At 55.7% G+C, this 12,712-nt stretch overlaps 1 protein-coding gene across 7 annotated transcripts in view; it reads left to right on the forward strand.

The window, feature by feature from the left end:
* The window catches only part of FARP1 (FERM, ARH/RhoGEF and pleckstrin domain protein 1), a 283,051-nt gene extending 271,992 nt beyond the window's left edge, over nucleotides 1–11,059 (forward strand). For all 7 annotated transcript variants that reach the window (XM_072760878.1, XM_072760875.1, XM_072760873.1 and 4 more), the window contains exons 20-27: nucleotides 2,285–2,353; nucleotides 2,569–2,658; nucleotides 3,323–3,405; nucleotides 3,484–3,596; nucleotides 4,793–4,959; nucleotides 8,532–8,639; nucleotides 8,787–8,938; nucleotides 10,684–11,059. In XM_072760878.1, the coding sequence (XP_072616979.1) occupies nucleotides 2,285–2,353; nucleotides 2,569–2,658; nucleotides 3,323–3,405; nucleotides 3,484–3,596; nucleotides 4,793–4,959; nucleotides 8,532–8,639; nucleotides 8,787–8,938; nucleotides 10,684–10,765 (864 nt within the window). In that variant the 3' untranslated portion in view covers nucleotides 10,766–11,059. The remainder of the gene's footprint in view (nucleotides 1–2,284; nucleotides 2,354–2,568; nucleotides 2,659–3,322; nucleotides 3,406–3,483; nucleotides 3,597–4,792; nucleotides 4,960–8,531; nucleotides 8,640–8,786; nucleotides 8,939–10,683) is intronic.
* Nucleotides 11,060–12,712: the final 1,653 nt, after the last annotated feature.

Below are 12,712 nucleotides of genomic sequence, written 5' to 3' on the forward strand. Positions count from 1 at the left end.
GCACCTCATCTCCCCCACAGAGAGCAGTTCTGAGCTCCCTCAGATTTGTTAGAAAACGCATGTGTTCTAGCTGTGCCAGGTGAGAGCAGCAGGGTAGAGTCCCGGTCCCATCCTCGGCTGCCTGGCAGTGATGTCTTCTGGGACATCATCTCCTCGGATTGCATTGTTGAGGTCTGAATAGCATCCATCCCGAGGTCCTGCATAGGATTCACTGTATGTTCCTTTGTTGGTTCCCAAAACATGTCCGTGAGATTGCCAGCAGACAACAGTCTTTGCTCCACATATCATAAGAAGACAAAGAGCTGAGTCAGGCTGTGCAAAAGTCTATAAAATCAAGTGAATTGCTGAGTCCTTGGCTCAGTAGCTGCCACAAGCACAGAAAAACCTTGTGGTGGCTCTTCTTGAAGTCTGTTGATAACGTAGCAAACTACGACACTTGGTAACTGACAACAGCTTGTCAGTATAGGTCATGTTGTGCAATTCAGGAATGGGGCAGAGTTCAGCTGGGTGATTCTTCTGCTCCCTGTGGCATTGACAGGAGTCCCAGATTGGTGGCCTGGAGAGTCCAAGACTGATATCTGGCAGGGACATCTGGAGGCTGGCCCTGGGTCCGGAGTGGTCTTGCTGCTGTGTGCCACTCAGGGTTCCAAGAGCACATGTTCCCAGGGACAAAGTGGAGGCTACATGTGGTTTTGTGACCTAGTCTTGGAAGTTCTGTAGTGTCAGTTCCACACTCCACTGGTCAAATCAGTCACTGTGCACCCCCATCCACAGGAAGCAGAGAGAGAGAGAAATCCTACCTCTACGGGAGGAATGTGAAAAATGTTAATGAACTTGCAGCCTTGTTTTAGAAGCAGCATGATGGAGAAGTTTGGTGGTTCCTTAATAAGTCAACCATAGAACTTCCATAGGACCCAGCAATTGCACTCCTCTGTATATACCCAGAAGAACAGAAAACAAGTGTTCAAACAGAAACTTGAATGTGAATGTCCATAGCAACCCTGTCCACAGTAGCCAGTAGGGGAAAAGCCCAAGTGTCCACCCTCAGATGAGTGGGTTTTCACACTGTGCTGTATCCATACAGTGAAACAGCCCCGGGAAGGAAGGGAGTTCCAGTACATACCACGCTGTGGATGAAACCTGAAGCCAGACACAAAAGGTCACATTCGACAAGATTCGATTTATTGGAAATATCCGGAATGGGCGAATCCATAGAGAAAACAGATTGGTGGGGGCCAGGTGCTTAGGGAAAGGGGAGTGTGGGGAGTGACCATTGAATGGGCACGGGGTTTCCTTTCCGGTGATGAAAATCTCCAGACCTAGCTAGTTCACAATGCATACACTCTCTGAATACACTAAAGGTCACAAATGGTCTTTTTTTTTTTTTTTTAAGAAAAATATTTTATTTATTTATGAGAGACACAGAGAGGCAGAGACACAGGCAGAGGGAGAAGCAGGCTCCATGCACCGGGAGCCCGACGTGGGACTCGATCCTGGGTCTCCAGGATCACGCCCTGGGCCAAGGCGGTGGTAAACCGCTGAGCCACCCAGAGATCCCCACAAATGGTCATTTTTACCATGATTTTTAAAAATGATAGTTTTGTGGGGTTTTTTAAATTTTATTTATTTTAAAGATTGTATTTATTCATGAGAGACACAGAGCGGCAGAGGCGTGGGCAGAGGGAGAAGCAGGCTCCCTATAGGGAGCCCGTCTATCCCAGGACCCCGGGATCACGCCCTGAGCTTAAGGCAGATGCTCAACACTGAGCCACCCAGGCATCCCAGTTGTTTTTGTTTTGTTTTTTTGTTAATTCCCTGAATGCCCCGTGCCCTCAGTAGTTTGCTAATCTGGGAGGAGGAATTAGACATGTTGGCTTCTTGCTTTGTCCTAGAGCAGTTACTTGTTTCTAGAACCGGAGCTGTGCATCAGGGAGCGTCCCTGGATCCCCAGTACCCCACTACAGGCTTGTCCCATCCCAGGGCCCTGCAGCCACCCTGTCTGTGGCCCTGGTCCTGCCACTCTCTGGCAGCGGAAACTGGCAGGGCCTTGGAGCCCCAGGCACGCTGTCCAGGCCTGAGCACAGGTGACCAGAGTCCTCAGAGTCCCCGCCGGCTTCCTGGGAGGGACAGGATCTGAGAGGCAGCTGAGCACAGTGTTCAGGGGACACTAACCAGGAAGGCTGTGGTTCTCACCCCGAGAGGGAGCCCGGCACAAGGCCGCCGGCATCTCCAGGGTGCCCCAGGCCTGCACCCCCCACCAACCTCTGGTCTCCTTCCTCCGCAGGAGTTCATCCGCCTGGGCAGCCTCAGCAAGCTCTCCGGCAAGGGGCTCCAGCAGCGCATGTTTTTCCTGGTGAGTGCCGGGAGCTGTCGGTCTCTCCCGTGAGGTGTGACCGGTGGGGTCACACAGGGCACCCGGAGGGCAGGAGGAGCGGCCAGAGTGGCTCAGCCTGGAGATGCTGCGATGGATGGATGAGCAGCCGTGTGGGATTCTAAATACACACTTTCTGCACCTGTCGTGTTCCTGGCGCCTGTCCATCTCACCCACGCTTGTCCTTGCTCCTCTAGTTCAACGACGTCTTGCTGTACACGAGCAGGGGGCTGACGGCCTCGAATCAGTTTAAAGTCCATGGGCAGCTCCCGCTCTACGGCATGACCGTGAGTACGCGCCGTGGGCACCAGGTCGGGGGGCCCTCCCTGTGGGCAGCCAGCAGTTGGCACACCAGGCTAAAGGGAGCAGGAGTCTGTGACATTGAGGAAGGAGAAGAAAGGTCGTAACCAGGCACCTTAAACCCTGCTCGGGCACCCCGAGAGGGGCTCGGGACACTGTTCTTCCCGTGCAGGAGATGTACGGGTAACTTCCTTCTAAAATCAAGTGAGGAAGCAAGCTGATGTGGCATGAGGTAGGAGTTTGCCTCTCACTGCTCCATGCCTGGCCCCCAGGACCCCTGAAAGACAGTTGTCACCTTCCACATGGAGAGGTAGGACCCATCCCCAGAGCGAGGAGCCACCTGTCGGCCCCCAAGACATGCCTCCCCAGTGGGCAGGTCTCCATGACTGCAGGCAGGATGCCAGTCTGCATGGGGTCTTTTTCCCTGGCTTAGACTCACTGTCTCCTCAGTCACTGGATAGAGGAAAGTTTACAGGCTCTGCCAAAAAGAAAAAAAAAAAATTCAGTGCATTTTGACCTTCTTTCAGCTTTCTGATTGTGATTTTTCTACGTGGCTCTTCTGAGCCGTGGCCAGTGTAGTGAATGTTTGAAAATGCACTGTTGTGTCTCACTTGCTCCTTGGCAGTAACGTTATGCACACTTGTCCCACAGATCGAGGAAAGCGAGGATGAGTGGGGCGTGCCCCACTGCCTGACCCTCCGGGGCCAGCGGCAGTCCATCATCGTGGCGGCCAGGTAACGCGGACGCCCGACCTCTCACCTGTCCACCCTTTTCCCTGCTGTGATCTGAAAACCTGCCGTCCGTGTCTTCAGCTCTAGGTCCGAGATGGAAAAGTGGGTTGAGGATATACAAATGGCCATTGATTTGGCAGAGAAAAGTAGCGGCCCCACTCCCGAGTTCCTTGCCAGCAGCCCCCCTGACAACAGTAAGTGTTGGGTGGGAAGGATCCTTGCTGGTGCAGCACAGGCGCGTCACCTCCAGGAGTCAGCCGTGGCGGGGCGGGACAGCTCTGGCTTACAGAGGGAAGACAGCCCGTGGCATGTAAAAATCACCCTACCGGGGACACCCCACATCTGTGGTTGACATTTGTGTTTATTTTTTTATTTCTGAATCTTTATTACATATATACAAAATCATGTCCGTGGAAGTTTACAAAATAGAAAAAAGAAGTCACTATAATTCAAGTACTTTAATGTAGATGCTGTTATCAATTTGATGTGTCCTTTTATTTTTCCTCATATGTGTTTTTTTCTTGCAAATTTTTATTTCTAGTTAACATACAGTGCAATATTGGTTTCAGGAGTAGAATTCAGTGTTCCATCACTTAGATATGACACCCAGTGCTAATCTCCAGCACCCTCCTGAGTGCCCATCCCTTATCGATCCCATGCTTGCCACCTCCCCCCATCCCAGTTCTCATATGTTTTGTCTCCCTCTTTTTTCTCCCTTCCCCTATGTTCATCTCTTTTGTTTCTTGAATTCCACATATGAGTGAGGTCATAATGGTATTTGTCTTTTTCTCTGTCTGACTTCTTTCACTTTAGCATAATACCCCCTGGGTTCATCCACGTCATTGCACATGGAAAGATTCCATTCTTTTTGATGGCTGAGTAACAGTCCATCATATATCTATACACACACACACCCCACATCTTCTTTATTCATCAATCAGTAGACATCTGGGCTCTTTCAGAGTTTGGCCATTGTGGATAGACATTTGTGTTAATAAAACTAAAAATCAAGGAACTTGCACTCCATAAAAGTAAAACACCCCTTAGAAGAGTGTGAGGGAGCAGGGACCAGCGTCGCCACTTGTCACGTAGTGTGCCAGCAGTAGGGAGAGGAACGAAGGCCATCCGTGCTGGGAGAGCACCGCAGGTCCCGGTGCCCAGGTGTGTTTGGGGCTCCCTTGCAGAGGGGCTGGCGGGACATGCCCCCCACCCGGGGTCAGACCCTGACGAGATGGCTGCTAGTGTGACTTCCCACTTGGGGGGTGCACGGGGCTGCCCAAGTGGGTGCCCCCAGCCATCCTGGCCCATTTGGCACGTGGGAGGGTCTGGGAAGGTGTCCTTTTCCCGGCAGGCAAAGACTCAAAGTACCACCTTTTGCCACATCATGCAGAATCCCCAGATGAGGCCACGGTAGCGGACCAGGAGTCAGAGGACGACCTGAGCGCCTCACGCACCTCGCTGGAGCGCCAAGCCCCGCACCGCGGCAACACCATGGTGCACGTGTGCTGGCACCGCAACACCAGCGTCTCCATGGTGGACTTCAGCGTCGCCGTGGAGGTACGGGCCACCGGGACCGTGATCTCTCCTGCCCGGGAGTTGGCCGTGGGGCAGAGGGTGTCCCGTGCGTACAGGCGTGTGGACACGGGCCACTGTGCGGGTGGGCGAGAGCTGCAGGTGGCAGGTAGCTGTGACCTCGAGCAGGACCCAGGTGCCGGGGCAGGTGGCAGGGCAGGGGTGCGGGGAAGCTGGGCCTGGCTGGGGTCGTGTTGCCTGTGGTTCACAGAGGAACTCCTGGGTCTCGGCCACACGATCATGCTGGACTCTGCTGCCCCGACCCCACCTCCTGGATGACATCCAGCAGAGGCGCTGGGTTATCTTAAACTCTGAAAACTTCTGAATTCCTACATGGGCCCAGAACATGTCACTGGAGACTGTGAGCCAGGGATGGCGGCTGGTTTGCTTTTTGAAACAGTGGTGTTGGGAACGTGCCAAGCGTCTGTCAATGGCCAGTCCATGGGAGTTGCCTGAGATTGGTCTCTGGAAGTGACCTTTGGGGTTCCACAGCGTGGCTTTTACTGCTTGCCTGGGACACAGTGACCTAAAGCCCGTGCCTGTTTCTGAAAACATCTCACGAGCACATATGAGAGGTGCAGGCGCGCTGCCTAGGGCTCCCCCGGCTGCACCAGGCCTCCCTGTCAGCCAGCAATGACTGTCCCCTCCCTCCTACCCCACAGGGACAGGCTTTGTCCTTCTGCCCAGCCCTCTGTACTCAGCATCCTCCCTCCTTTCACACTTTAGAACTAGAGATTTCTCCGAGGCACGGGGGCAAATCTTTCCAGATGGAGGAAGCAGGAAAGGACCAGTGGCCGTCTGGTTGGCAGGGACCCCCCGATCAGGTCTGGCCTGTCCAGCTGGTCTGATGAAGCCTGAGGAAGGGCGTCACTGAGGGAGAAGTGCTCTTTGCTTCACTCTGTACTGACTGTTGCGGCACGTGGTTAGGGCCGCCAAAGCATGGGAGGTCGGTAAGCTAGCCCTGGAAGCACTTAGGCCATTCGAGAATACAGCAAAGCCCTAAGTCAGGTAGGCCCTAGGGGCCCTGACACTGCAAGACAAGCTCCTGCGGGGGGTGGGGGGGGCTGCGGCAAAGGACTCCCAGCAGCAGTCCTTTGTCTACAGCGTCAGGTGAGTGTGCAGGGCCCCGGCCACAAGCCAGCCCAGCCCTGGTTGTTCAGAGCCCAACTCTGCCGCTTGCGTGCTTGGCGTGCGGAGCCCATCCCGGAAGGCTCCAGCCCCTTGGAGCAGGGCAGCGAGTGCCCGGCCCGCGGGTGTAAGGAAGCAATAATGCAGGTCAAATACCCAAGGAATTGGCTGTCCATCCCCTAGCCGGGGTGTCCATCACCCCACCCTTGCCAGGTCCCCTTCCTTGGGCACATGGTGTTGGTCTGGTGTCTGTGGTGGGCTGCCTTTGGGTGCCAGGCATGAGCCATCCCCCTTCTCCCAGGCCCTCTGGTCCCACTGGGCGAGGGAGAGAGGGAGGCAGCCCCTCCCCACCGACCCCGCTGCCCCTGAGCCCCCCACATAGACCCTCTTCCCCTGGTTATCTCCTGCGGGTGGAGAGGAGGATTGGGGATGTTAGGGGAAGGCGTGAGGATGAGCTGGGTGTGACCCAAAGGTTGTGGGCCAGCTGAGAGCATGAGGTTGGGGGAGGCCCACATTAGATGTGGGGAGCAGGAGTCCAGTGCTGGGAGGGCCTGTGGAGCCTCCCTGTGTTTTACACCAGAGGGGCTGGTGCCAGAAGCCTGGGGAGAGGCGGGTAGTCTGGATCCAGGTGAGGACCAGGGGAAGGCACAGCAGTGGGGTGTCTGTGCCTTTCCTGGGCTGCCATGACACCGTCCCACCCCTTCCACCCCGACCCCCCACCCCTCACTTCCCATGTTTGCCGCTGCTCTTTGGTGTTTCTTGCCTCAGAGACATATTGCCCCAATCTCTGCGTCCACCCCTTGGAGGGATCCCTGTGTGTCTGTGTTCAAGTGTCCTCTTAACAGGACACTGGTTATGCCTTAGGGCCACCCTACTCCAACAGGATCTCATCTTTGACTTCTGCTAATCCCAGGTACCTGGGCTTTGGATCTGAACATATCTTGGGGCAGGCGGGGGGGGGGGGGGGGACATAGTCTGATCCAGAATAAAGACTGAGCAGCGATGGGAGCCAGGAAGAGGGAAGAGCACAGAGGTCTGCCATCCGTTGGGGAGCCCAGGAGAGGAGGCCGCCGTGCAAGGGAGCGAGCCCGGTGGTGGCCCGTCAGGGCAGCAGGACTGGCCCGTGCTGGAGACAGACCTAAGCCTTTGCCCAGTGGGTTTGGCCTCTTGAGAACGTGCCCAAAGAGAGGCGGCAGGGCTTCGGGGCCCTGAGACCTGGGAAGGGGACGGAGCTGTCCCCGAGTGAAGCCAACGGGAGTGGGTGTTGGAGCGCAGGGGGGATGGGGGAGGCAAGCAAAGAGCAGTCCATTCCGAGTGTGGACGTGGCGTGTTCCAGGTAGGACGGGCGGTGGGGCGAGAGCACGAGCCTTCCTGTGAGGCCGCCTGGACCTGGGTCGGTGTGCCCAGCACAGTGTGGAGCCGTCGGGTGGCTCTCGGGGACCCGGGGACCTGGGATGGGGAGCGTTCCCCTCCGCGCCTTCACGGACTCGTAACCGTGTGGGAGGCTCCTGGACCTGGACACTGCCCTTGCCTGCCTGGCACTCAGAGCACCTGTCGTCCTGTCCCTTTCTGCCCGAGGGTGGGTGGCACACGGGGGGTCGCCTGATACAGGGGGTCGCCTCGGGGGGAGGGGACGCTGTGCCTGGCCCGCCTGTTCGTGGCCACCCACAGGTGGCCTCTGTCCGCCCATCAGCCTGTGAGCGTCTCCAGGGCAGGGACCTTTAGGCTTGCTCTCCTGCCACCGGGACCTCACTTGTGTAGGGAACCTAATGCTTCCTGGAAGCAGACCAAAGGGATAGGATAAAGCAGAGTCAGGCAGAGTTTTAATTATATACTATAGTAATTCGCCCATTTGACCACCAAGTTGTGGGACTGTCACCATCATTGTTTCCTGCTTCTTCCGGTCTCCCTGGTAATGAGGTTGGTCAGCGATGCGGACGGGCCTTCTCGGGGTCCCACCCTAGCGCTCAGGACGTGCGGCCTGGGTGCTCCCCGGAGCTGGGGGTTCAAGCAGGACGCCCGTGTGTCCGGGGGTGGGGGGGTGCCTGTTCCTGTGCGGGGAGTCTCAGGAGCCGCGGGGGCCAGGCCGGAGCATCCCGCGGCAGGCCAGCGTTCTGGCCACTAGATGGCGCTCGGGGCCCAACCGCGTGTCGTCCAGGGGCTGGGAGCCTCTCCCGGGTCACCGCCCGGGACCAGGAGAGGCAGCACCGCAGGTGCAGGTACGGTGGGTGAGGCAGGATGTGCTCCGCACTCCCACCGGGACGACCCGACAGACAGCTGTGGCGGCGACGGGGCCGGGGCGGGGAGGGAGTTGCCGCCTCGGGGAGACGAGGACCCCTCGGCCCGGAGGGTGCACCCCCAGGAGCCGGGCCCTCTCCCTCGGGCCGTGCCCCCCGCCCGTGCCCCTCACGGGCAGACTTGTCTTGCAGAATCAGCTGTCTGGGAATCTGCTGAGGAAATTCAAGAACAGCAACGGGTGGCAGAAGCTGTGGGTGGTGTTCACGAACTTCTGTCTCTTCTTCTACAAGTCTCACCAGGTCAGTACTGCGCAGGTGGGGTGGGGTGGGGTGGGGTGGCCGCCTGTGCGCGGACTGGACCCGGCTCGGGGACTTCGCCGGAGGCTCAGGGCCAGCCCCGCCGCCCGTGGCCACCTCCGCCAAGCCGCTGTCTGTCGCTCCGCCCAGGACAATCACCCCCTGGCCAGCCTGCCTCTGCTCGGCTACTCGCTCACCATCCCCTCGGAGTCCGAGGACATCCACAAAGACTACGTGTTCAAGCTGCATTTCAAGTCCCACGTGTACTACTTCAGGGCTGAAAGCGAATACACGTTTGAAAGGTAATGACGTCCGCCCAGGACCTGGCGGGAGATGGCCACTCCTTCCTCCCAAGTGAGCCTGGAGGACCAGGCTCTTCTGGGGGTGGCCACTCACTGCCATCCATAGGCCTGGGCACTCACTTCCAAAGTGGCCTTGACCTTTACATGGGGGAGGCTGTCCTCTCAGCCTGACACCCGTATCCACCTGTGTTCTCAGAAAAGCAAAAGCAGCTAACCTGTCACCAGTTGAATGACATCAGTCGTTAACCTGTAGTGCCGAGTCAATGTACACACACGATGTGCTTTTAAATCTCTGACAAGTGTGCTTTTATTAGAACAGGAGAGAGAGGTCACAAGCAGGGGAGGGCTAGGGGGAGAAGCAGGGAGCCCCACGCAGGGCTCGATCCTAGGACCCTGGGATCATGACCTGAGCCGAAGGCAGACACTCAACCCACTGAGTCCCCCCAGGCGCCCCCGTCTCTGGATGATTTAGCTGGAATATGCCCAGCTGTGCGAGGGCCAGAAGACCACCCGAGGAAGGGAACAGATCCTAGTGCTTCTCAGGATTACCTTTTAAGATTTCCTGTGTGCTAGAATGAGGCCCGTGAGCTGTGATCTTCAAAGTAAAATCTGACCCGTGTTCTTGCAATTTACAGTAGAAATGCGGGCCCCCAGGAACTGGGAGCCTGTAGCTGGCATCACTGTTAAACCACCATCTTTGGGGGCAGGCAGGGGGTCTCAGGCCACAGACCAGCCCAGAGCAGTGGTCACCAGCCCACTAGGGAGGATTGGCTCTCCGGGCCTGCTGTCCGTAGGATGGGAGTGTGTTCCCTCGCTACCCACGAATGCCGAATGCCGTGAGGCCCGCAGGGTCAGGCCTGCACCCCTATCATGAATGGTGGTTGAGTGGCAACGGCACAGTGGTGGAAAGCCCAGGTCAAAGCCTCCCCCAAGCAGCACTTCCTAAGATACACTGCTTGGAAAGTGAGCCCAGGGGATAACTTCTCAAATTTGAGCCGGGGCCGATTCCGAGAGCTAGGCTCCTGCTGTTCTAGCAAGGACCCTTGAGCCTTATGATGGCAAGATCCTAAAAGACCCATGATTAGAGAATTTCTTTTAAAAAGCCCTGCTAGTTCCTTGGAGGCAGGAAGCTTGGCTTTCTCACCCTCGGCACTGCGACCTGTGAGACCACGTGATTCCGTGGGGGGGAGGGGGGAGCCCCGTCCTGTGCATTAGTGGATGTGCAGCAGCACCCCGACCCCCTCCGTTGTGACGACCAAAAACATCTGCAGACATCGTCCACTGGGGCTTCTGAGAACCACCGATATACTGCAAATACTCACATGTATAAAATGAGCTGCACGTCGCCGCCCCACAGAGATTAGGAGGGAGAGCAGGGGAGCAAGAAACCACCCCCTGCCCCTGCTTTACACGGAGCATGCTGCGGCATCACCCAGGCAAGACACCTCCATCCGGGACGCTTCCCCTGCTCTACCAAAGGAGCACCCAGGCCAGTGGTTCTCAAACTCTTCCTCAGGAACACTGAGAGGAACGCTTAGCCTTGTTTTTGTTTACTGGGGTATGAAGAGTTCATTCGAGAACTCTCCTGCTAAAATAGGGCACATTACAAAAGCAGCCACTAGTGCATCACGCTGTTTTTGTAAGTGATGAGGTACTGTCGAGTATCATGGAGCTGTTACAAGAAAAAAACCTGTGTAGGTTTGTAGGAAGTGGCCCTTGACTATCCTCTCATTCTCTGGTCTTAGGTGGATGGAGGTGATCCGCAGTGCGACCAGCTCGGCCTCCCGCACCCACATTCTGAGTCACAAAGAGTCTCATGTATATTGACGGCGGGACACGTTTGTTGATTGGCTCAGCGGTGGCTGCTTTCCTGGGAGATGCTTCCTCTCCTGTGTATTAATGAAGCCTAGTAAAATTAACACCTGTCTGGAAAACAGAAACATGGTTTTACAGCCACTCTCCTCTGTCTCCACAAAACCGTTTTTAACCTTGTCTTTTCGAGCTGTTAATGTGTCATCTGAACGGAACAGCGCTCCCACCTCTGATGCTGGTGGCTCTTCGTCTGTCATTCTCCCGGTGGGCTGTTTCTAGCTTGTGCCAGTATTAAAACGTTGTCATTAATGTAGTGCCAAATGACCGTTTTTCTCTTCTACAACTGCACCTTAAAAGCAGTACAACCACATCCGTTCAACCAAAAGACAGGGCAAGTGCTCTTCTTTTTCTTAAAGAAACTTATTTTGATTTATAGGCTGGTGCATTTTAAAACAACAAAAAAAGGATTTTCCAATGTTTGTGATACACATGGCACAGTCTTAAATGAGATCATTTTCAGATTTCGTTTTTTCAATCTTTCTACTTTTATAATAATAGCAAGTTAGTAGGATTTACTTCTTTGATTAATAAGCAATTTGCAGCACACGACGTACATTCCCCTCTGGGGTTTTACGCTCCAGTGAAACGCTGTTCTTGGCACAAGTTGACCAAATTGTTCCAGTGATTACTCGTAGCGGGTGGTGTTCTGTTCCGAGCAGCAGAAATCCAGCACGGTGTCTGTGCTCTCGCTGTCCTAGGAGTGGTGTGTACGATGGGAAGATGCTCAGCTGTGGTGTTTGCTGTCTGTTTCACAAGCATGAGAACCTGTATGTCCGTGAACAGGGCCATTTGTGATATGTTACGTGACGGAGGGTGTTTTGGGAGCTTCCAGTGGCTGTGGGAGGCACTGTGATGTAAGGTGCGCGGTCCCCTGGTCCCCATGATCATACCTATATCCTGCAACTGTGGTTTGGAGCTGCACATTCAGTAGTAGTATATATTGTGCCTGTCTTCAAGAACATTCTTTTCTCCTTTTTATACTCATCCTTCCCTCCGGCCCCCCAGGCATGGGGTAGCAACAGGATGACCTTGTGCATTGTCCACAGTTGGACTACACAGGGAACAGGGCTCCAGCACCTGCTGGGGCCCACTAGTCAAAATCCGCCTGCCTATTCTCTGTGGAGATGGGCGGGGGGGCTGCTATTCCCTGGTATTCTTCACCCCTTTCTACCACGGTCCAGAGGGGGCCCGGCCCTCCCAGTGCCTGTACCGCAAGCACCGCTGGCCGGCCCGACGCTGCGGAGCTGGGACTGGTGTACATGGAAATGTCAACGCAGCAGGGGCGAGGGACTCGAGATGTGTGCGTCGTTTGCCTTACGCTGTGTACCAGGTGGGTGGAAGTACTAACAAAAGGGAATAAAAATACCTCACGCCACAATCCAGCATACTGAAGTCTTAAGGCAAAACATCACCAACCTTGTCTGGTCCTTATTTTCGTCCAAGGTGGGTGGGTGGCAGGACCAGAGCTGCCCTGGGGAGGATGTGGCGGGTCACCTGTCACACGGGGCAGGTGTGAGAGCAGGTGACTCACTCCTCAATGAACAAGCAGTTGGTGCTTGTGGGGGAGCAGAACCCTGCTGGGAACATGTCAGTGGCTATAGAAGGACGAGAACCTAAGTGATAAAAGAGGGCAGGGGGGCTCCCTTCGGCTTCTTTGGTGAAACAGGACCCCTGGAGACTAGCGGTTCTGTCCCAGAGGTAGGATGAGAAAAACTCTCCCCCTACAAATCACCGGTCACTGGATTCTACAAGGCTGGGGGAGATGAGGTGCTTGCACCCCATGTCTCTGAGCAATTCCAGACCGTTTCCATGATCCTGTGGGTGCTGCTCTATTAGCTCTCTGGGATCCCTGGTGACTCCAAAGTGCCAATCACACAGGCAACATGGACCACTGCCAAGGAC

Source organism: Vulpes vulpes, chromosome 6, assembly GCF_048418805.1.
Source record: "Vulpes vulpes isolate BD-2025 chromosome 6, VulVul3, whole genome shotgun sequence".
Classification (NCBI taxonomy): Eukaryota; Metazoa; Chordata; class Mammalia; order Carnivora; family Canidae; genus Vulpes; species Vulpes vulpes.